The sequence below is a fragment of the Peromyscus eremicus genome, chromosome 8a (genome assembly GCF_949786415.1).
Source record: "Peromyscus eremicus chromosome 8a, PerEre_H2_v1, whole genome shotgun sequence".
Classification (NCBI taxonomy): domain Eukaryota; kingdom Metazoa; phylum Chordata; class Mammalia; order Rodentia; family Cricetidae; genus Peromyscus; species Peromyscus eremicus.
The window spans coordinates 103,920,826-103,943,319 of NC_081423.1; the positions used below are offsets into that span (position 1 = coordinate 103,920,826).

A 22,494-nucleotide genomic window follows, 5' to 3' on the forward strand; every position below is an offset into this window, starting at 1 on the left:
TTTTTTTCCAGCTGTAAAACTTACATTTTCTGAGAATCTCACAAGAGTGTAAACTTTGTTTACAGTAAAAGCATGTCTCAACTCCCTGTAACCTAATATAGTAAAGATTCCTTCAACTCTTCTGACCTATGGTTTTACCTTATTAACCTTTAATCCTGTCCAATGTACTTCAGGAACTACCCTCTGATCTCACTTACAAATGAAACAAAAAAGGGAAGAAAAAAAGAATTTCTTAGACTCCTTTAAACAATGTAACTTCCAGAAGCCACCAAAATTATATGTATAGCTATTTTTTATTTTGTTTTGTTTTTTGAGACAGAGTTTCTCTGCATAGCCCTGGCTGTTCTGGATGGAACTCACTCTGTAGGCTGGCCTTGAACTCACAGAGATCCACCTGCCTCTGCTTTCTGAGTGCTGGGATTAAAGGCGTGTGCCACCACCGCCCGGCTATGTATAGCTATTGATATGACCCTTAAGTGACTCTCTTGAGAAGTCTATGCCAATCCTTGGGGATATAGAATCTTTTCCTAAATACTTGTCTATTAATGCTCTGCTTAAATCTATGTTAAAATCTCTTCTTAATAAACTCCAACTCTACTTTATAGTGACTTGACCTGAAATTCTTTTCTTTGGTGAAGTTAAGAATTCTGATCTCACTTAGTGGAATTCTCTCAAAAGAACACCTTAGGCCTCTACAGGCATCAAGGTAGAGTTGTATCTCCAGTTCCCACTAACCAGAAGCATGTTTATCTTCAAAAGGAGCCATCCTTAAAGGCTCAGAAACATGGCAGTCACAAATCTCCCCCTGATTTGACGACCTGACTGTAAACAGATTCTTTCTAATCCCAAGGAATAAAATCTCTATTTTAAAAAAATTACTAGCATTTTATTAAAGGTGGTGACAACACAGAAAAGGTGTTGTACTCACACTCGTTGGGTGCTGAACAGCAGCTTCATGTTGCAGCCTCACTCTCTGGGGCATCATAACATCATCCTGTATAAAGAGCACGTTTTACATTACTACAAGGCAATTCCAACATAGTAAGAAAGGCACACAGTCCAAGAACACAACAGTAAACAATGTGAGTAGGCAACTCAGATGTTCACAAACCAGGACCCTCTTTGGTCACCAAGGAAAAGCAACTATGTGATTGGTGGGGAAAAAAGAAAATCTGGCAGGCCAAGTGCACTTAGGATGAAGAACAAGGACACCCATGTGCCTGTGTGAAGTATCATAGTTGTTCTCAGAGATGTTTTGGCATCATCCAGTAAAGCTGGAGGTACAGATTCCCTAAGACTTAATAACTTTACCTTTTGTATAGAAAAGATCCTCTATCCAAGTAGGATTTGGACAGCACTTTCCAGACATAGAATATTCAAGTCAATAAATATCAGACAGTGAAACAAACTGCATCCAATACTGCTCTCAGAGTCCACTCAGCGGGGAACGCAGTCACAGCTGCTCAGATCAGTAAATCCAGACAAAAGAACAGATACAGTATCACTTCACATACTTAAATTCAAACCCTAGGAAAGGTGACCACATTATTTATTAAGTGCACACATAATGAAAACAATAAAGACAAGTGAGGGCAGTGTGGCCCCAAAAGCCCAAATTGAGGTCCCTTTGAGCAGGAAGTTGCTGGAAGCAGCATCATGGCAGATACCAGAGGTGTTGGCAACAGGTAGCTCCTTATATATGCTCTACAATATAAGGTTTTGTGCATTTTCTGTAGGAATGTTTCATTTCATAGTAAAATAAGGTTATTTTCAGTGAACGAATAACCAACAAAAATTTAAGTATTTAAAGGGGTATGGGAGTAGGTGACAGGGAAATGTAAAGCTGCAATGACTGGACCAGAAATTAAAGGGCTACCTGCCACTCTGGACTCCTTATGCCCATAAATGAGCAGATAAAGAAAGGAGTTATGGTGTATGCCAACGAGGCTGACCCAGACTATTGAGGAAAACCAGATGACTACTCTACAAAGGAGACAGGAAGAACAGAGTGCAGGAGATTTCTTAAAGACTCACTCAGTATTACATGCTCTGTGATTAAGACCAGTAAGAAACCACAACAACACAATCCAGGTAGTACGATAAATGGCCCAGACCATTTCCAGAATAAAAGTGCTAGTCACCTTCCAGATAAAGAACTGACTCCACTGAGGTGCTCAGTAAAGGGTTATGAGATACAGAATTATGAAATGGAGACAGGAAGAAGTGAAGCTGCCTATTGCCAACACTTCAGGGATCTGCCATGATGCTGCTTCCAGCAACTTCCTGCTCAAAAGGACCTCAGTTTGGGCTTTTGGGGCCACACTGCCCTCACTTGTCTTTACTGTTTTCATTATGTGTGCACTTAATAAATAATGTGGTCACCTTTCCTAGGGTTTGAATTTAAGTATGTGAAGTGATACTGTATCTGTTCTTTTGTCTGGATTTACTGATCTGAGCAGCTGTGACTGTGTTCCATACTGAGTGGACTCTGTGAGCAGTTATAATAACTATGACCATATGACCAATTATAGAAGTGAGGCTATCAACGTTATAATACATTTCCACCTTATTTTGTTATAAACATATTAGGTAAACATCTTTGTTTTCTTCCCTCTCTAATTCCTCTCATTTCAGTTTTGGGATATCAAAAGACTCAACATCACTTGAAGACTATGAGTCTTTGATGCATATGCTCAGTTATAAGCAGCATAGTTGCACAGTGTATTACAACCCCCAACCTAACCTAACTCTGGCTGGACCCAAGTGTTGTTGAAGGAGATATGCATGTCCTTAGCAAAGGGTGGAGATGTGAAAATTAATTTTATGTGTTAACTTGACTGGCCTAAAGGCTGCCCAGAAAAGTGGCAAGATGTTTATGTCTGTGAAGGCGGATCTTGGAGAGAGATTAGCAGTTTTATCAGTGGACGGAGACCAATTCCCCCATACACACACACACACACACACACACACACACACACACACACACACACACGACCTTACTATTCAACTTTTCTGGGTTCTTACTAATACTAATACACAAGACTCCAATACTCCAATTTTATACCTCAGGGATCTATGCAAAAAGCACAAATGGTTAGTATTGCTTGGCTCACAAGCACCTAAAGAATATTCAAATGTGATTTCTACCACTTCTGCTGTGAAGAGTCAGCTTAACTACAATAAGAGCAAAGAGAGAACAAATGGAATTAATACACTCACTGGCCAAGTGGCTGAGAAGCTAAGGAAGATGTGGTGAACAGATATTCAATCCAAAGAGTTAACAGAGAAGCAGGCACTAAACTTTACAGAGCCTGGTGACTAAAAATATAAATAAGGTGTTTATTTTCCTGAGGCCACCAGAAAGAGAAGGTGGCCCAGAGACTAGAGAATGAAAAGTTCTTTTTCTGTAAATGAAAGCAAGGGAGAACTTTAGTAACAAGTCAGAAATATTACTACAGGGGGAAGGTGACCGATTTCCCCTTCATGGAGACCAAACCTGACCCGCTGGCTCCTATTCCCTCTGTGGGCAGGACCACTGTGATTGGTTAACAAGAATCAGCTGGCATCTGAAATGTAAAGCAGAGGCTCTAACAGGCCAAATCCAAGATGCTGTCAGCACCAACCATGAAAGCAGAGTACATTCATCTCAGGGTTCATGCCAAGGAATATTACCTGGAGCTTTCTTCTCAGTGAGACGTACATTTGAAACATCATTACTGGCATTCCTGGATGTGCATAAAATTCCCAGAGGGGCTGAAATCCCACAATTATGAACAGGAATCATCACTGTGGAATGATGGGGTAGACAAGAAACTGGAAGCATAATAGAGTATTAAGGGCCTGAAGAGACACTCAGGAGCATTTCCTGTGCTTCTAAAAACTCGAGTTCAGTTCCCAGGACTAACGTATCATATGGCTCACAACCACCTTTACTTCAGCTCCTCAGGACCCAATATCCTCTTTTGGCCTCCTTGGGACAACTATACACATAGTGTACACACACACACACACACACACACACACACACACACACACTTTTTTAATTTGAAAGAAGCATTAAGTAAGAATGAAATGCTATTCCATTCTGACACAAAAATATCTGGTGAAAGGCTGCTAGTCAAGAGAACTGAGAATAAATGATAGACAGGCTTCCAGTGAAGTCTCTCTGAGCAAGGTATTGTTGAGAATGACAGGTGCAGAGAGGTCTTGGGGATGCTAGCAAATGCCACAGAGAACATACACACCTTGTTTAAGTCTTCCTATGTTTAGCTTTTGGATAAGATGTGGAAACTTAGGAAGAAACTTCCTGGCCAGGCGTAATCCTGTGGACTGACCTACGGAGGACAAATGCACTATCCCAGCCCATTTCCTGAGCCTGTTCTCAAAAGCAGTATTGGGTGACTTACATATGCCAAAGGGCTTCTTTTTTTAATTTATTTATTATGTACACAGAAGAGGGTGCCAGATCTCACTAGAGATGATTGTGAGCCACCATGTGGGTGCTGGGAATTGAACTCAGGACCTCTGGAAGAATAGTCGGTGCTCTTAACCTCTGAGCTATCTCTCCAGCCCGCCAAAGGGCTTCTTAACCCACAGCACTCTGACCTTTTGGGTTTTTCCCTTATCATCAGTGCTGTCAGACCCTAACCTGCTGGAGCCTTAGACAGTAGGTCAAGTCTGACTGAAACCTGGTCCCCTCCCCATGTTGGTCAGTCTCTCTGCAAAGGAACTCTCTTTCTAACTCCAACACCTGTGGTTCCTTCCCTGAGGCTCCCATTCTGACAGAGAAACCATAGGACATCAGCACACCAGGCAGATAGCTATCACATGTCACTGGATGGCACAGCAAATCATTGGCAATCCACTACTATTCTGTGGGCCAAGCAGGATGTACTGGCCCAATGACCATTCCCCAAACCAGAAGCTCTCCTACATATTACCTCCCTTCCTCTCAAACTGTGTACATTCCCTAACCTCCCAGATAGAAATGGCATATAAACTTTGAATCACTTTAGAATAGAGGTGACCACATGTGTGCTGCAATTCCCCCCATCACTATAATCAATCATGTATTTGTGGTCCTACTTCATCTTTCTCAGTTTGTTCCAAAGAACCTTGAGGAAGATGAAGGAGCTCTGTCTTCACTCTGAAGACCTCTGCTAGAACTTACATTCCAGTGCAGTCCTTATCTGGAGTGGCATGGATCCTTGGCTATGAGCTCATACCCTTCAAGAATATGCCCAATTCAGACTCCATGTTACTTGGCTACAAATGGGAAGTTCCCAAGTAATCTGCTGATAGGTGCACATGACTAAGAGAAAAACAAACTCCATTTTCAGTTGATTGGAAGGGACACAGTAAAGGACACAGATGACCAGCCAGATGATAAGGCATATACAGAGAAGCCCAAGGGACCCAAGTATAGGGCTTTCTATTCCTATGGGACTGGGGTGTGCTACCCTCTGGGACTTTTACATGTCCACACCAGAAACTTTCTGAACTCCTCTGTTTACAAAGGTTACAGAGGCTTCACCAAGTCCAATCTCCTCCCTGGTACCTGGGGTTGAAAGCGTCTTGCTTCTACTCTAGTTTTTGGTGGTCAGCCTCATACTGACCAGATGCCCATCAAATCACCTCTGAAGACAAATGACATTTTCTGGGTGCTGTATTTTGGATCTGGAGTATCTCCCCAGTGCCCATGTGTCAAAGGTCCCCAGCTTAGTACTGCAGGGGAGTAGTGGAACCAAGAAGAGATGGGGCCTTATTTTAACAGAAGAAGGTTTGTTTACTGTGATGCACTTTAACACCATAAAAAAATATTACTTTTATAATTTAGCAGAGTAACTTCCATTTTATTTTAGGGTTTTTGAAACAGGTTTTCTCTGTGTAGCCCTGGCTGTCCTGAAACTTTGCTCTGAAGACCAGGCTGGCCCCAAACTCACAGGGATCCACCTGTCTCTGCCTCCTGAGTGCTGGGATTAAGGCATACACCACCACCTCCCGGTGTAACTCCCATTTTAAAACAACATTAAGTCCATCTAAATTACAGACACACTCACATGAAAATTTGTAGTTCCCTGCATAGAGCTAACTAAGGCAAGAGAAAACTAACCAAAAAGACAAGAGTGAGGTATGCGCCTCAGGTCCCAGTTTTCCCTCCACATTGCTTGTGAACTTCCAGAGCTAGCTGCACACAGGCTCAGAATGAACAGCTTGTTTTCTGTTTTCAGCTTAGGGGAACAACCAGCACCTGAAGGTGGAGCCAGACACTTCAGGGTCAAGCTCAGCACAGCAGCAGCCCACATAGACCCTTGTGTGCCAGGTGCACGCACTGGGCCCAGAACAGTGACAGTCCTCACCTGCTTCCTAAAGCTGAAGTGGATTCTACACAGCTAATATCAAAACTGTTGTATAAATAATTTCACACTAAAGCAGACAGGTCAAATACAAAAATCACAGAGACACTTCCTCACCTACTTGGCAACATCTGCCTTCAACAAGTTACTGACAAATATGCTGTCTAGATACAATAAAGATAACATTATGCAGAACTCTGACTTCAAAATGTCAGACCTCTCAAGGTAACCCTGTGGGTCAACTCTCCTCCTGTCCCTTGCATGAAAGGGAGGCTCCATCTCCTGGTCTATGTCATCTTCCTACCTCCATGTACCTGGAATAACCAACTGGAAACAGAAACAAAACAGTAACAGCTGTATAAGCCAATGGCCAACATATCCATGGGCCCTAGTATTCATGTTCTAAGAAGCCAGGGGCCTAATCTATAAAATAATTTAGATACATAAAAGCTGTATTTTTTTAAGACAGACTTTGTTTGCTTTGCTTTAGTCTATCAGGGTTTCTAAGGACAGCACAATCTGTATACAGTCTCTGTCCATCCATTATAATCAAGTGTCCTATTCCTAAGAATGCCCATAAATATGACAGTTCTCTGACAGTCTGCTAGTGTTCTCCATCAGTGCTCAGTCAGCACACAGTAACTGGTTTCTAATTTCTGTTATAATAAACAACTGTGAAAATCAGGAGTCAAGGGCACAAGCATTTTAAGTTCTTGAACAAAAATGCACAATCATGCTGTCAGTATGTTACCAATTCATACTGAAATACTATCTACATTTTGAAAACTTAATTGGCTTTGTGTAAGTATCTTGCTAATTTGATTACAAATTAAAATTTTAATATAACTTTGATTGACTTGAATCTCTGTATACGTCTACCTGTCACCTATCCTCTACCTATAAATCTGCTTCATGTTTTGCTTTAGCTGTCATGAACTGTTTCCATTTCCTTATCTCTTAAGTATCATATTTGCTAGTATTGTGCTTATTTTAATATTGTTTATATTCTCTGTGGTCCTGTTTTATATTTTTATATGATCTTACTTATTGTTAATTAAGTGCTATGGCAGCATGTAGCAACAACCTATTAAACTTGACTTTTGAGATTCATCATAACAAATCTAAAAACTTATTTTAAGAACCATACTATTCTTTGGTCAATATATACAAAGCCATGATAAACAAAACAGAGAGCTACTTACTGAATCCAAAAAGCAAAGGTAAGACCCTGTGCTCTGTGCGATTGCTTGGTTTTTAGAATATCCAACTGTTAGAAAAAAAGAGAAAACAGCTCTTTTAGAATTCAATGTTCAATAGCATAAAACCAAGTATACTTTACACTCCAAGAAAGCTAAGGTCATTCCAAACTACTACCAAAACTTCAGGTATAATTTTGAAGGAATGAAAGGAGGTAAAAAGAAAGCAATGTCCATGTTCATTAATGATATTAGAAAATGCCAAGGATAAGTCATGACAGGCATCTAGAATAATATTAAAATAAAAGTAAAATATCTTTGAGAAGAGTCTAAAAGTCTGCTTACATGGGAGAAGCACAAAGCCTACTTATGTGTAACTGGTTGGTAAATGCTTCAATTTGAATACCTTATGGATGGCTAGCTGAGCACTGTGTCCCCAGTGAGGTGAGGTGACTGCCAATGTCTTCGACATCTGAGTGTGTGTACACCCAACCCAGGTCATTGCCTGAGTATGAAGATTCAGCTCTGATGACAGTGTGTATTTCATTACAGACTCAACAGAACTTTATTTAGTCATACTAGTCATCCTAAAAGTCTGGAGCTAGGGCTATTAAATACATATTGGGGAAAAAAAACTAACTTATTTGACAGTGAACATGAAGAGCCTAGGGTTTCACACAGCAACATAGGTGATCCTTACTGTACTACTGAGTGAAAGGTTCAGACCCAAAGAAGCAGAGACTGCAGGGGACACAGAACTCAGAGCAAAGAGGTCCTTCTGGGAAAGTGGTTGTCCTGGATGGAGAAGCCAGCTTGGCCTGGGCTTCAGGGGCTGGTGATGCCTTAACTCCAGGGGATAGATATTAAAGTGTTTTTTAGAAAAGTTTCCTTCAAAGACATTACAACTGAGTTGTAAAAAACAAAGCAAACAAGCAAACAAACAAAAAACCCACAGTGACAACTAAATAAATGGAGCTGAAAAAGCACAAGAGCTTAAAAGATAAAATCACCACAAAGAGCATTACAGAGAGAACGGTGCTGTAAGCGATATAAACAGAAAATGCGACAGTGCAGGGCAGAACACTGGAGAACATCTGGTAACTTGGGTGCAGATGTGTTTAGGATGGAAGAACAAACCACTTCTGGAGGAGCTGACTGTTGGGCTAAGAAGGCTCAACTTTGCCCTATGGGCAAGACAGTTGCAGAGGCTTGGAAATTTGGGGCACTGTGCAGAAAGTGAGTGTTAAAGGCAGATCCATTAAAGGGTGTTCGGTCCAGAAGAGGGCACTAATGGAGCATTAGGGAACATGAACTCTTCCTAGAAAAGAGACTACCAACACCTGAATCACATTAACCAAATAGTTACAGTCTTGATGCCACTGAGAAAAGTCACACAAAGCAAAACAGATGTGTACAGAGTTGAAACAATAAATCTCTTTGGTATTTGAGTTTTAGACAAGCTGAAGAAAGTTGTCGGTCCTGAGGGAACACCAGCCAAATGTGCATTTCAGCCAACTATGACACTCTCCCACTTTCTGCTATAAGAAAGGCCTCTCATACAGGATCTGTTAATATAAAAGAGTGCCTCCCCAATGGAGGGGGGAATGCTATGACTGAGAAGCAAGACACAGACATGGGAAGCTGCCCCATTCACTCAGGCACCTAAGATCCAACACAGGGCAGCATCTTTCCTCAGGGTTAATACCAAGTAGCAGTTTAATTTCCACCATTAATCCCTAGAACTTGGCCAGTCCAAACCAGTTGACAGTGGTACCAGATTCTGAAGAGCTATAGGCATAAACAAAAGCAAAGGAGGAAATGACCATGAAAGGTAATGTGATTCCTCCTACTCTGAGATAGATTTGCCACCACCAGGAAACCCCAGCCATCCCTGCAGAGAAAGGCAAGCATGCAGAATAAAAGCCTCCTGAGAACCTCAAAAAACAAAACCAACATGACACTCGGCACAAGCACACTGAAATTAACAGAATTCTGTTACAAAAGTTGCTTATGGAAAGTCAGATTTTAAGAGAAGCTGAATCCTTGAATCTGTATTAATGCTGGAAGTTTCTCACAAAGAATCTTATGTTTGACAAAGACAAGGAATTTGCTCTAATATTATTGCCTTGAAGAAAGTCAAATGTTTGTGTGGGGGGCTCCATGTTTGGGGAGGCCAGTCCCTTTGTGAGGGTAGCTGGTTGCCATGGTTCCAACAGGAAAAACCTAGCTCCATGGAGATATTAACATTCCTCACTCCTGGAAGAGGAGCAGTGGGCTGTGGTTCATTCTGCCTTTAGCAAAAAGTCACATGATGTTATATGAATGTTATGAAAAATGAGTCCTACCCACTGCAAATAACCCAGTACTCCAGAAAACAGAATAGAATTTATGCTATCTAATGACTAAGGTAACACATTCTACTTAATATATTACAGGAAAACATGTCTTTTCAAAAATGAGCTAAATTCCACTGTGCTATACAGGACTGCCATGAATTCTCATTCACTTCCCACAATGAGGTGATGTCATCTCCCAGCACTCCACCTGGGGGCCGTAGTTTTACAACGTCCTTGTCATAGACAGAAGGCATTCAGACACAATGTAACTCAGTGACAAGCAATTCATGTTTTATGAAAGACAAAATCTGTTTTTAAAGTGGAGACAAGGAACACCAGTTACCAAAATGTCCTTTCCATTCAATGACAGGCTGCAAAACTTCTTTTAACTAAAGAATATCAAAGAATACTTAGTTTCAAAAACAAATTTATGTTTCAGAAGTTGAAACATACATTCTGTGATTATGTATAGTTTTCTATTTCAAACTAAGGATAATAAAACTAGGAAATAATTTCCCGACAATATTGACGTTTTCCAGATGCATAGGATGATGAGGAACGGTGGAAACAGTGTTTCCAGACTCTGCATCATTCCTCTGACGCTGTCCATCTTCTTTTGTGAGACAAGATCTCTCAAGGATCTGGATCTCACTAAGCAGGCTCAGCTGGCTATCCCAGGGATCTGCCTGTCTCCAAACATGCCACCACACCCAGATTTTTGACACAAGTTCTAGGAATTAAACTGGGGTCTTCATGCTTAGAAGGCAAACACTTTACTGACTGAGCCGTCTCTTCAGCCCCAGAAAGTAGTTTCATTAAATCCTGCCTTAATTGTTCATGCCATTCTGCTTCCTCAAACAGCAACAATGAGGCAACATTAGGGTTTGTCTTGACAGACCAGGCTCAGCTGAGTTTTGGCAGCCCGAGAGTGCTGACCTCAGCTTCTAACATCTACCCTGTACTTCACCCAGAACAAACACAAGATGAACTAAACATCAGCAGGAGACAGAAAGGGGAAGTAACATCAGCATGGCAGGCTTTCAGACTGGGAGGGTGTGAAGTACAAGCTACTTTAGGAAAGCACAAAAAATATGTTTATTGAGAACTGACAGAAATGTTCATATCTTCTAAGGTTGACCTAAGGTCCTACAGACACCGTGGCCCAGTATGCCATGCTACCCAGATTGATGCCTGGATATTGGGGGATGGTGACAGCCCCTGACCCAAAGACTGAAATAAGAACTGTGTAAGCTCATGGGTGATGTAAAGCAAACATGGTAGCACAGGCCTATAATACCAGGAGGCTGAGGCCAGAGGGCTACTCAAGGCTGAGATAGTGAGGAAAGAAAGGAAGGGAGGGAGGGAATATCACTAAGTGACCTGAGGGCATAGGAGCATCACTATCATCCATTTTCCTTAAAGCAGATGCAACATTAGCAGAAAAGAGCAAGAGCAAGAAGGGAGGGTGGCTGTGCAGCACCAGGTCGGTAACAGCAAGGCTTGACTCTTCCTCTTACTCCTCTTCCCAAGAGCCACCTGATATAACAAGTGCACTCACACCTCTTGCTTCCTCCACCTTCCATCACACAACTCTACTCCAAAATCTCAAAGGAAGCAGTTGAGTGCCCAAGCTTGGGGAATTACATGTTGGATCTAAGTCGGTCCTAGCAGCAGGTCCTACACACCTAGGCTGTCACAAACTGTGTTCTAGAGGAACCCCTGTCTGTCACCTGCCTGCCCTTAAAATACACTGGAGCTATATGGACTACCCAATCTGGTCAATGTAAAAAAAAAAAAAAAAAAGAGAACAGGGTGTGTGTACTGGCTTGACACTCGACATAAGCTAGAGTGATCTGAGAAAAAAGGAACCTCAACTGAGAAAATGCCTCCATCAGATTGGCCTGTGGGGCATTTTCCTGGCCGATGACTGATATAGCTCAGACCATTGTAGGTGGTATCAGCCCTGGTCAGGTTGTACTGTGGTGTATAAGAAAGCGAACTGGTGAGCCAGGAAGTACAAGCAAGTAAGCAGTGTTTCTCCACAGTCTCTGCTTCAATTTCTGCCTCTACTTTGAGTTCTTGCCCTGATTCCTTTAGCAATGGACCATATGTTATAAGGTGAAATAAACCCTTTCCTCCCCAAGATGCTTTTATTAACGGTGTTTATCACAGCAATAGAAACCTAAGACAGTATGCGACTCCTGATATTTTAGAGCAGTGGCTTTCAACCCCAAACTTATCTCAGAACTCCTGGGATACTTCTACCTCTTCCAATGCTGAAACAGGACTCTACTCCAGACAGATTCTGTGAGACCATCTTAGGCAAGCCTTGGGTACCAGGGGTTTTAAAGTATCACAGATGGTTCCAAATGCAGTCAACACTGGATACAAGTAACCATCTCATGGCAAGTAACTTACCAACTCTACACTTGAAAAAAAAAGTGCAGAGCTGGTAAGATGGCTTAGTGAGTAAAGCTGCTTGCCACCAATGCTGAGGATCTGAGTATGGTCCCAGAATCCATATGGCAGAAAGAGAGAATCATCCTCACAAGTAATCCTCTGACCTACGTGTGTGTGCCCTCACACTCATACCCACTCACACTACAAATTAAAATGCTAAAAAATTTTTAATTTTTTATTAAAAAGAACTAGTCAAAGAAGACCTGTCTGTCAGTACAGAATGACCTGACCTATACCTTTTCTAATCTTAAACACTTTATGAGGCACACTCTTTCCAAATCTAAGACCTTAGAGTCCCTGACTTATCACAATGAGAAGAAAGACTATGTGGGAAATCATTTGACCTTGAAAATGAAAGGAAAGATGAACAACCACCTTGATCCAACATTAGAAAATTTCAAAACTGAAAGTATTAACTATCTTTTAAGGTATCTTTCAAAGAAGATATCTTTAAAATAACAAGAGTCTGATGACATAATAGAAAGTAATGAGATGAGTCTTTTACGATTAAGAGAAACATTATTTTGTCCCTAGAATTCTTTGTCCAGCCAAACTAAGCATGATTTAAAAAGGCATTGCAGACAAGTAGGAATCTTAAATACATTATCATCTATATCCCAGGCACAAAGACTATTTTAAATAGTAGCTTCAGAAAACTGAAAAGGAACACATAAGAAGAAACAATTTTCAAAGGGAAATAAAGAAAAAACAACATGTAAATAGAAACCAATACTGTGGAAACAATATGGTCCAAGGCTCTATGAGGTTTAACATTCAGGAAATCCAGCCTCAGGGTACCGCTGCTCCTTCTGAGTCAACACCTGCTACACTATGCTGTGAGTTACATAGTTACAATACCGCCAACAACACTGCTTTTATAAAGTCTGTGTGCTGGAATCTACCTACTAGCCAAACAAGTAGCATAAGAGTTAAGGAGAATGGAACCTCCACAAGCTTCCACAGTGTAACTATATCATAATAACAAAAGCTCTGAGAAAGAATAGTTATTAACTAACTAAAACAAACATTTATTTATGAAAAATAGGTAATTTTTGAGGGGGGTCATTGGGAGGAGGGCAGTTGTGGACTATTTAACTAGGCAAAGGTGTGTTACATTTGTTTATGCTGCATTTGTAAAGATGTGTTACATTTGTTTATGTTGTGGAATATCATTTTAACTATGCAAAGATGTGCTACATTTGTTTATGCTGCATTTGTATAATGCTGTAAAGATGTGTTGCTTTGCCTGCCTAAGGCACCTGATCAGTCTAATAAAAAGCTGAATGGCCAATAGCTAGGCAGCAGAAGGCTAAGTGGGGCTGGTGGCCAGAGAGATTAAGTAGGAGGAATCTAGGCTCCAGAGATAAAGAGAGGAAGAGAGAACAAGGGAGAAAGATAGGAAGACTCCCAGGACCAACCAGCCAGACACGGAGTAGGACATACAGAATAAAGGAAAGGTAAAAAGCCCCAAGGCAAAACGCAGATGAAGAGAAACAGGTTAAAATAAACTTTAAGAGCTAGTGGGACAAGCATAAGATAAAGGCCGAGGGACATTCATAACGAATAAGTCTCCATGTCATGATTTGGGAGCTGTTTGGTGGCCCAAAAGAAAGCTGTTGGAGTTCGGTTTTGCTTTGTTCAGACTGTGACTGTGCCCTGGTTCTTCCTGCTTGCTATAAGTAAGTATTTTTTTTTAATTTTTACAGGACCCCACAGTTGACAGACTTTGAATTTTAAAAGAGACTGGCTATTTTAAAGAGACTAAAATTTTAAAGATTGAAATTTTTAAAATTTGGAATGTTTATATTGTAATGTTGATATTAATATGTGATCTTGGGGAAGAACTGTTAATCCTGAGATTCTCTAGAGAAAAACCAGTTCCACCATTTTAGGCCAAATTAAAGCAAGTTTTATTAAAATATTAAATACTGATCAAAATGGAATTTGGTGAGGACTGCTCCCGGGAACTATCCCAGCTGAGAGGCCCTGAGACAAGTTGTAGGCACATTTATGGACAAAACTTATTGGCCACTGTACTTTCCTATGAAGCGTTGTTATTTTTCAGGAACTGCAACTCCCAGCATCCCAAGAAGTTACCTGGTCTTTGGGCAGGTGGGGCTTACAAGTTAATTTAGGGCATACAGAACAAGAAAGGAAGGATTATGGCTTAACAGTAATGTGTTTGTATGTCAAGTTGACAAGAGGTCAGTGTGATATTCTGCTCCTACAGAACAGCCCACTGAGCTCTCAACGCTCAATGGCTTTTCTAGCCTAAAGTTCCAAAGTCCTTCCATAACCCTCCACAAAACAACATGGTCAGGTCTGTCACAGCAATACCCCACTATCCTGGTATCAACTTCTATCTTAGTTAAGGTTTCTATTGCTATGATGAAACACCATGACCAAAAGTAAGTTGGGGAGGAAAGGGTTTATTTGGCTTATACTTGGGCATCATAGTCCATCATTGAAGTCGGGACAGAAACTCAAGCAGGACTGAAATCTGGAGGTAGGACCTGAGGCAGAGGCCATGGAAGGGTGCTGCTTACTAGCTTACTCAACCTGCTTTCTTAAAAAACACAGGACCACCAGCCCAAGAATGGCACCACCCACAGTGGACTAGGCCCTCCTCATCACTCACTAATTAAGAAATGCCCTCCAGCCAGATCTTATTGAAGTTCCCTCCTTTCAGATGATTCTAGCCTGTGTCAAGCTGACATAAAGCTAGCCAACAATCTTTCAGGTAACTCATGTCAAGTTGACATGAGTACTTCTCATCCTGACCCAGCTACCTGGTATAAACTAAGTCAGGTGAACTGACTGAGAACTAGGAACCTTTGGATGAGAACTGGGAGCTCCCATCTGTTCCCCAGTCCCACAGAATGAAGGCTCCTTCTATCTTGGCAGTAGCGTCCCTGAGAAAACTGGGGCCCTGAGAGTCCTGATCTTGGCTTGTAGCATAAAGCAGACATCCTATGGGGAGAGACAAAATGAGGTGACATCAGGGATTACTATCCAGCTAGCCACAAATCCTCTGCTTATCTAGCAAGTTTGGGCAGAAAGGAGCTTCTATTATTTCATCTGCAGCACAGAACCGTGACTGGACCATATGGCTGTCTTATCAGTGTTCTACTGCTGTCAAGAGACACCATGACCAAGGCAACTCTTATAAAAGAAAGCATTCAATTGGGGCTTGCTTACAGTTTTAGAGGTTTAGTCCATCATCAGCATGTCGAGAAGCATGGCAGCATGTAGACAAATACGGTAGCTGAGAGTTCTGCATCTGGATCCCCATGCAGCATGAAGAGAGAGACACTGAGCCTGGCTTGAGCTTTTAAAACACCAAAGCCCACTCCTAGTGACACACTTCCTCCAACAAGGCCACATCTACTCCAACAAGGCAACACCTCCTAATCCCTCTCAAGTAGTGCCACTCCCTAATGACCACGCATCCAAATATATGAGCCTATGGGGGCTATTCCTATTCAAACCACCACAATGGCCAAGGAGAATTAGGCTTAGCAGAGCACAGACCAAAAAGGTACAGACCTCACATTTAACAATGTGGTGATACCCAGGCTTAGGTGCCCTAAAAAAACTACAGAGGTGATGGGGACAGCAGTCTGCCAGATTTACCACTGAAAACATCGACCTCAGGAACTACCCCTTCAAAGGGGCCTAAATTTGACTGAATTAGTCTCTGCAGCAATTCATGCCCCACAGTGTCATTAAACACACACACACACACACACACACACACACACACACACACACACACAAAAAAAAAAACAAACAAACAAAAACCCAGAGCAATCTGTAGTTACTGTAGCTGAAGGTGTGAAAAGAGAAAGAGGTCCACAGTCCAGTCAAGACTATGGCCATCCCAGGTAACTTGCCTCTCAGGAGCACCACCAAACAGGTGAGCAATACCAGCAGCAGCCAGATGCCTGTTATCTATACTGTCATTTTCCATCAGAAAACAGAAGCCATGAAAAGAAACAGGAATGCATGCCCTACACTCAGGTCAAAGGACAGACGGAGAATCATCCAGAAGCTTGTTGGCCAGCTAGGTTGGAGTACAAAGTAAGAACCAAGTCCTGAAAGTTGTCCTCTGATTCATCCAGTTGCCATGGCACACTGGCACTTATACCACCCCCTATATTCATACACTGGCATCTGCATAAGATAATATGTAAGCAATATATTGTTATAATATGAATAATAAATAATAATAAAAATAAAAATTATAGCTGTTGAGGTTGGAGAGATGGCTCAGCCATTAAGAGCACTGGCTGTTCTTCCAGAGGTACTGGGTTCAATCCCAGCACCTTCAAGGTGGCTGACAACTGTCAATTGTCAGTAACTCCAATTCTTAGGAATCTGACACCTACTCGTGGCCTCTGAGGGTACAAGGCATGCACATGACTTTAGTCGGAAGGTTTCTTCTCCAGTCCTGCCCTGCCATGCGGTTAGTCAGAACAAATCTCTCCCACCCTCATCCCTTTGCCACTTGGTCCCACACATAGAGGCTTATATTATTTAAAAACAGTATGGTCTATGGCAGGCTTCTTGCTAGCTAGCTCTTATAACTTAACCCATTTCTATTTATCTATAAGTTGCCATCTGGCCATGGCTTACCAGTACTTTCACATCTTGCTTCTCCTAGCGGTGCTGGCGTCTCTCTAGACTCTGCCTTTCTCCTTCCTGTCTCTCTCCTTGATTTCCCGCCTGCCTCTATACATTCCTACCTCTGTTTAAGATATTTTGTGTATTGTCACAATTTTGAGGTCATTGTCCTTATATGGTACATCTGCTTTACAGACTGTTTATCTTGTTAATAATGTGAAGCCTTAGTCTTTAGGTTATTTAGGTAGATAAGACTTAAAAAACTATAGTCACTCATGCTTGTCATTTCTATAGTTAGTTAGGTTCTCTAGATTTACAGAAACATAAGTCAGATGGCTAGGTAATCTTCAAACACTTCATAGACCTAGAGAATATGGCATTTAAATAACTTAGAATTCTGTTGACATGAGACACAATTACTTCTGGCAGCACCGATCTGATCCCAAGAGAATGTTGGACTTCTAAGACTTTTCTATTTGGAAGTTTGTCTTCTTCTTGGCACCAAATGGCCTACTGGGCAAAGAACTGCCCTTGCCTTGATGGCTGACAGTACAAATGCTGTCCTTTCTGGATGAGCAGGACAGAAGAAAAAGTGACTACTGAACTTTGCCAAGACAGAGTAAAATGGTCTTTCAAAATTCCTGCTTCTGAAAATGATCTGTCAGATGATCTAGGTCTATAGCCAAATTGGATGCCCTAAGGATGCTGAGAAACTTCAGGTGACTGTCCAGGCTGCCAGCTGTCTCTGTCTATCCTCACAATAATTTTGGAAGTTGCTTGCTTGCATTTTCCATTTTCTCAGGTATTATTATGTTCCTTCATGGGTCTTTGATGGAGTTGAAGACTAGGTAGTTACAGTTACAATCTTCTCGTATCTTAGCTAGAACATATTAGTACTAGAGTTAGAATCTTCAAGATAGGACAGGTATTGGAATAATCTTGGTAATTTGCCATTTACCTATATTCTGGACATTTTTGGACATTTAGCATGTCTTTCTTATTTGATGTTATTCTTGTTGGTTGTAGTTCCATTTTTGTTTATGTTATTATCCTTTGTTTTTCCTGGACAATACTTGATAATCATTCTTAATGTATATAGTTTGCATTAAGATTAGAACCTTCTTACTTAGACAAAAAGGAGAAATGTAGTGGTATTTGCTCTGCCCATGACCTTGGGCTATACAGCCCAAAGGAGGCTGGTGCTTCCTGCCATTATACATGACCTCTTTTTTTTTTTTTTTTTTTTTTTTTTTTTATTTTTCGAGACAGGGTTTCTCTGTGTAGCTTTGCGCCTGTCCTGCCTTGAACTCACAGAGATCCACCTGGCAAGTGCTGAGATTAAAGGCGTGCGCCACCACTGCCCAGCTTGTACGTGACCTCTTATAAGGAGTTGGAGAAGGGTCACATGGCCCTTCTCCCTGCTCCTGCCTACTAGGTGGATTTGCTCCCAGTCAGATCAGAGGATGACTTCTGCTGTCTACTCTGTTCTGTACTTGTAAGTGTATTTCCTCAATTTATAGCTCAATAAATTCTGTTACCCATTTAATAGACTCACGTGGATTGATCGTACTATATGACGCCCAAACATAGATGCAGGCGCAACACCCATACACAAAAAATAATAAAATAATTTAAAAGAAGAAATTACAGTTGTTACAAAATTATCCTTCAAAAATGAAGGAATCAAGAAATCCCCAAATAAACAAAAACTGAGGAAGTTCATGGATTGCCCACAGGGACATAGGGGAGTCCTGGGGCTAAACAGAAAGCTGTAAGGATATGAACAGTACTGATATGGCTATGGCATAGGCAAATATAAAAGACGGCATTGTCTTACTTTAATCTGTCTATTTTTGTACTATGACTTAAGAGATGATATGTAAAACAATAAAATCTATGTCATTAGGCACAATTTATAAATGTATTTCTATGGACACACAACAAAGATATAATTTTTATAACATCAAGTAAGGCGTTCAGAGCTGTGAGGAACTGAGGCTAAAATGATATTAATTCAACCTAGATTAGTGATAAACTGAAGATGACTATTTAACCCCTGCAGTAACTAATTACAGATACACAGAAAGGAAATAATAAGGGAATCAAACAGAACAGTAATCAAGCGAACACCTATAGAAAGGCAGAATTACAGGGTTGAGAAATGAACACAAGACTTTAGATGGCAGCAGTGAAACAGCAAAAGTCTTTCTTGTAGGTGAAGAACATTTATATTTAAATGGATAAGACTCGCCAATTAAAAGGTGAATAGTGGCAGAACAATTTTTAAAAATGACTCATCTAAGCCAGCTTACATCTATAATCTCAGCTTTTGGGGAAACTGAGGCAAGAGAATCCCAAGCCTGAGTTACACAGTAAGATCCTACCTCAAAACAAAACAGTAAATTAAAAAATGACTCCTGTAAATGTTGTTAGAGATCCAAAGGTACACATAAGCTGAAAGACATCATGTAAAAAAATATCCCCTGTACTAATCACAAAGAAAGCTGGGTGGCTATACAAATACCAGACAAAACTGATTTTATTCCTAAATTATTTATTTTATTTAAGAAGAAAACAAATAAACAAAACCCAACATTATATACTGATAAAAGGATCCATCAATCAAAAAGACAACAATTATAGTCAGAGAGCCATAGAGTAAATGAAGCAACTAAAGAAATGCTGTTGGGGCGGGGATGATGGTTAAGAGCACTGACTTCTCTTCCAGAGGACCCAGGTTCAATTCCCAGCATCCACATGGCAGCTAACAACTGTCTGTAACTCCAAGATCTGACACCCTCACATAGACATACATGTAGGCAAAACATCAATGTACATAAAATAAAAATAAAATTATTTTAAAAAATGCTGTTTTTTTTAAAAGAAATTAACAAAGTAATCAAAATAGTAGATGGAGAAAAAGGAAGACTCAAGTCACTGAAATGAGGAGTAAGTTACATCACTGTCAGCTTTGATGAGGGCTCTGAGGGCTAAGAGTGGACACTATGGATGCTACATGCCAGTAACCTGAGAGAAGCAAAGAAACCCCTAGACATATAAACTCAAAAATGACTCAAGAACAAAGAGATTTGACTCAAGAATAAAGCAAAGAAATAAGCCCAGGATCTAATTAATGGCTTCGCCAATGAATTCTATCAAATAGGAGAATTAACACTAGTCCCATACTTTCCCATTTCCTAAGTTGTCCTACAGGTCAGAATTCCCAACATCAAAGCAAACAAAAAATAGTGTAAGAACTGGAAACCATACAGCAACATCCCTTTTGAACACATATTCAAAAATCCTTAATAAAAGCCCAGAAATTTGGAGGCAGAGGCATGTGAACCTCTATAAGTTCTAGGCCAACCTGATCTACACAGCAAGTTCCAGGCCAGCCAGAGCTACATAGTGAAAGCTTGTCTAAACAAAATTAATTAATTTTAAAAAATCTTTAACAAGAGACGGGAAATGGCTCAGTTAGTATAGTGCTTGCCATACACACATGAGAAACTGTTTGTATCTCCAGCACCCACACAAAAAGCCAAGCATGGTGTTATATGCCTATAATCTTAGCACTGGGAAAGCAGAGACAAGAAGAGAGTTAGCCAACTAATCTTGCCCAATCAGTGAACACCAGGTTTAGTGAGAGACCTTGTGTCAAAAAATAAGGTGGAGAATGACACTGGACATCTAGCCTCCACACATACATACACATGTATATAACACACACACACACACACACACACACACACACACACACACATACACACACATACCCTTAACAAGATAACAGCAAACTGAATCCAGCAGTCTACTAGAAAGATTATACAGCATGGCTGAGTGGGACTTGCCCAAATAATGTAAAAATGGTTCAACAATGAATATCAGTATAATACATAATCTAACATAGTGAAGGAAAAAAACCAGTTTCTCAAATTGATGCAAAACAAAACAAAACAAAACAAAAATCAATTGACAAAATCCATCCCACCTACCCCTTTGGTGATTAAAAATAGAATACTTGATAAACTAGCAATACAAACGGACTTCCTCAGTTTGATAAAGGGCACTAGTAAACCCCATAGCTAGTATCATACTCAGCAGTGGAAGATTGCAAGCTTTTCCCCAGAAAGTCAGGGTAAAGACAAGGATGTCCACTTTTACTACTTCAGCACTTTATTAGAAATTTTAACAAGCACAATTTTAAACAAAAAAGAAAAGGTCCAAATCAGGAGCTAGGCATGGTGGCACATGTCTATAAGCACAGTACCCAGGATACTTAGCGGAAAGATCATGAGTTTAAGGCCACCCTAGGCAACATAGTGAGTTCTAGGCCACTAGCCTGAGCTACAAGGCACAGGTGCTTGTGTGCACACATACATGTACACACACACACACACACACACAGAGGCACACACGCACACATATACAAAGTCCAAATCAGAAGGAAGACTACATCTAGCTCTGTTAATACATAATACTATCTTTAAAAAGAAACAAACTATTAGTGCTAATAAATAAGTTAAACAAAACTGTAAGATCTACAGTCTCAACAGTAAGAAAAATAAGCAGTAGGAAATTAAGGAAACAATTTATTTGGCTGAGATTGTATACTAATGGCTAAGTATTGGCCTGCATATGCAACACAGATGGACAAAAAACATAATAAAAAGCTATAATAGCCAAAAACATGGTACTGGCATAAGAATGGCCACAGAGACCAATGGAGCAAAAGTGAACTCGTGCATCTGTGATTAGCTGATTCTTGACAAGAGTGTCAGGACAAGTCTCTGGAGAAAAAAGTCTCTTAAGAAAGCTGTTGATGCCAGCCATGGTGGCCCACGGCTTCAATCTCAGCACCTGGGAGGCAGAGGCAGGTAGATCTCTTGAGTTTAAGACCAGTCTAGTCTATAGAGTGAGTTCCAGGACAGCCACGGCTACACAGAGAAACCCTGTCTTAAAAAAAACTACAGAGACAGAGAGAGACAGAGACAGAGAGAGAGAGAGACAGAGAAACTGAGGTCTACTTGGTTCTCAGTAGACAGCAACCTAATCACCAGAACTGAAGATTATCAGAATGCTTTTCTTCACCAGGATACTTTTCTCCAGACTGGAACAATATGAAACCATTTAAGTTTATAGATTGATAAGAAACCATAATTATAATTTAGTATGTTACCTCCTTTGGGAGAAGGAGAGTCATGGCCTCCAATGACTACAGAGATGCCAGAATCTTCCAGTTTCCCCTTCCATTTTTCAATGATGATCCTAGACTTGTCCTGTAAGTGTGACACTGCAGGTCAGGAAACTTCCCTTTAATGTGATTTGTAAAGCATTAAGTCACCCAACAACTGGCCCATAAATACCTTGCTGGCATCATTAAAAACAGAGAGCTCCATGGTGCCTTCAAAGTCTTGCTGTAAAACAGATGCCAAGCACTCATCCAACCACTGTTCAGCATTGTGCACTGGGAGGATGATCGACTAGAATTCAGAGAAATGGGTCAATAAACAGCCATGGGGA

General features: G+C 40.8%; 1 protein-coding gene across 3 annotated transcripts in view; it reads right to left on the bottom strand.

Annotated features, from left to right (window-relative positions):
- Positions 1-22,494, bottom strand: part of B3gntl1 (UDP-GlcNAc:betaGal beta-1,3-N-acetylglucosaminyltransferase like 1) — a 62,853-nt gene that overhangs the window by 38,361 nt on the left and 1,998 nt on the right. For 2 of the 3 annotated variants that reach the window (XM_059272347.1, XM_059272346.1), the window contains exons 2-5: positions 22,338-22,454; positions 22,151-22,250; positions 7,559-7,623; positions 929-994 (exon numbers count right to left, since the gene is read on the bottom strand). In XM_059272347.1, coding sequence (XP_059128330.1) covers positions 929-994; positions 7,559-7,623; positions 22,151-22,250; positions 22,338-22,454 — 348 coding nt within the window. Of the gene's footprint in view, positions 1-928; positions 995-7,558; positions 7,624-7,958; positions 9,710-22,150; positions 22,251-22,337; positions 22,455-22,494 lie in introns of those variants that run through there. The other variant, XM_059272348.1, reaches the window with a different exon arrangement.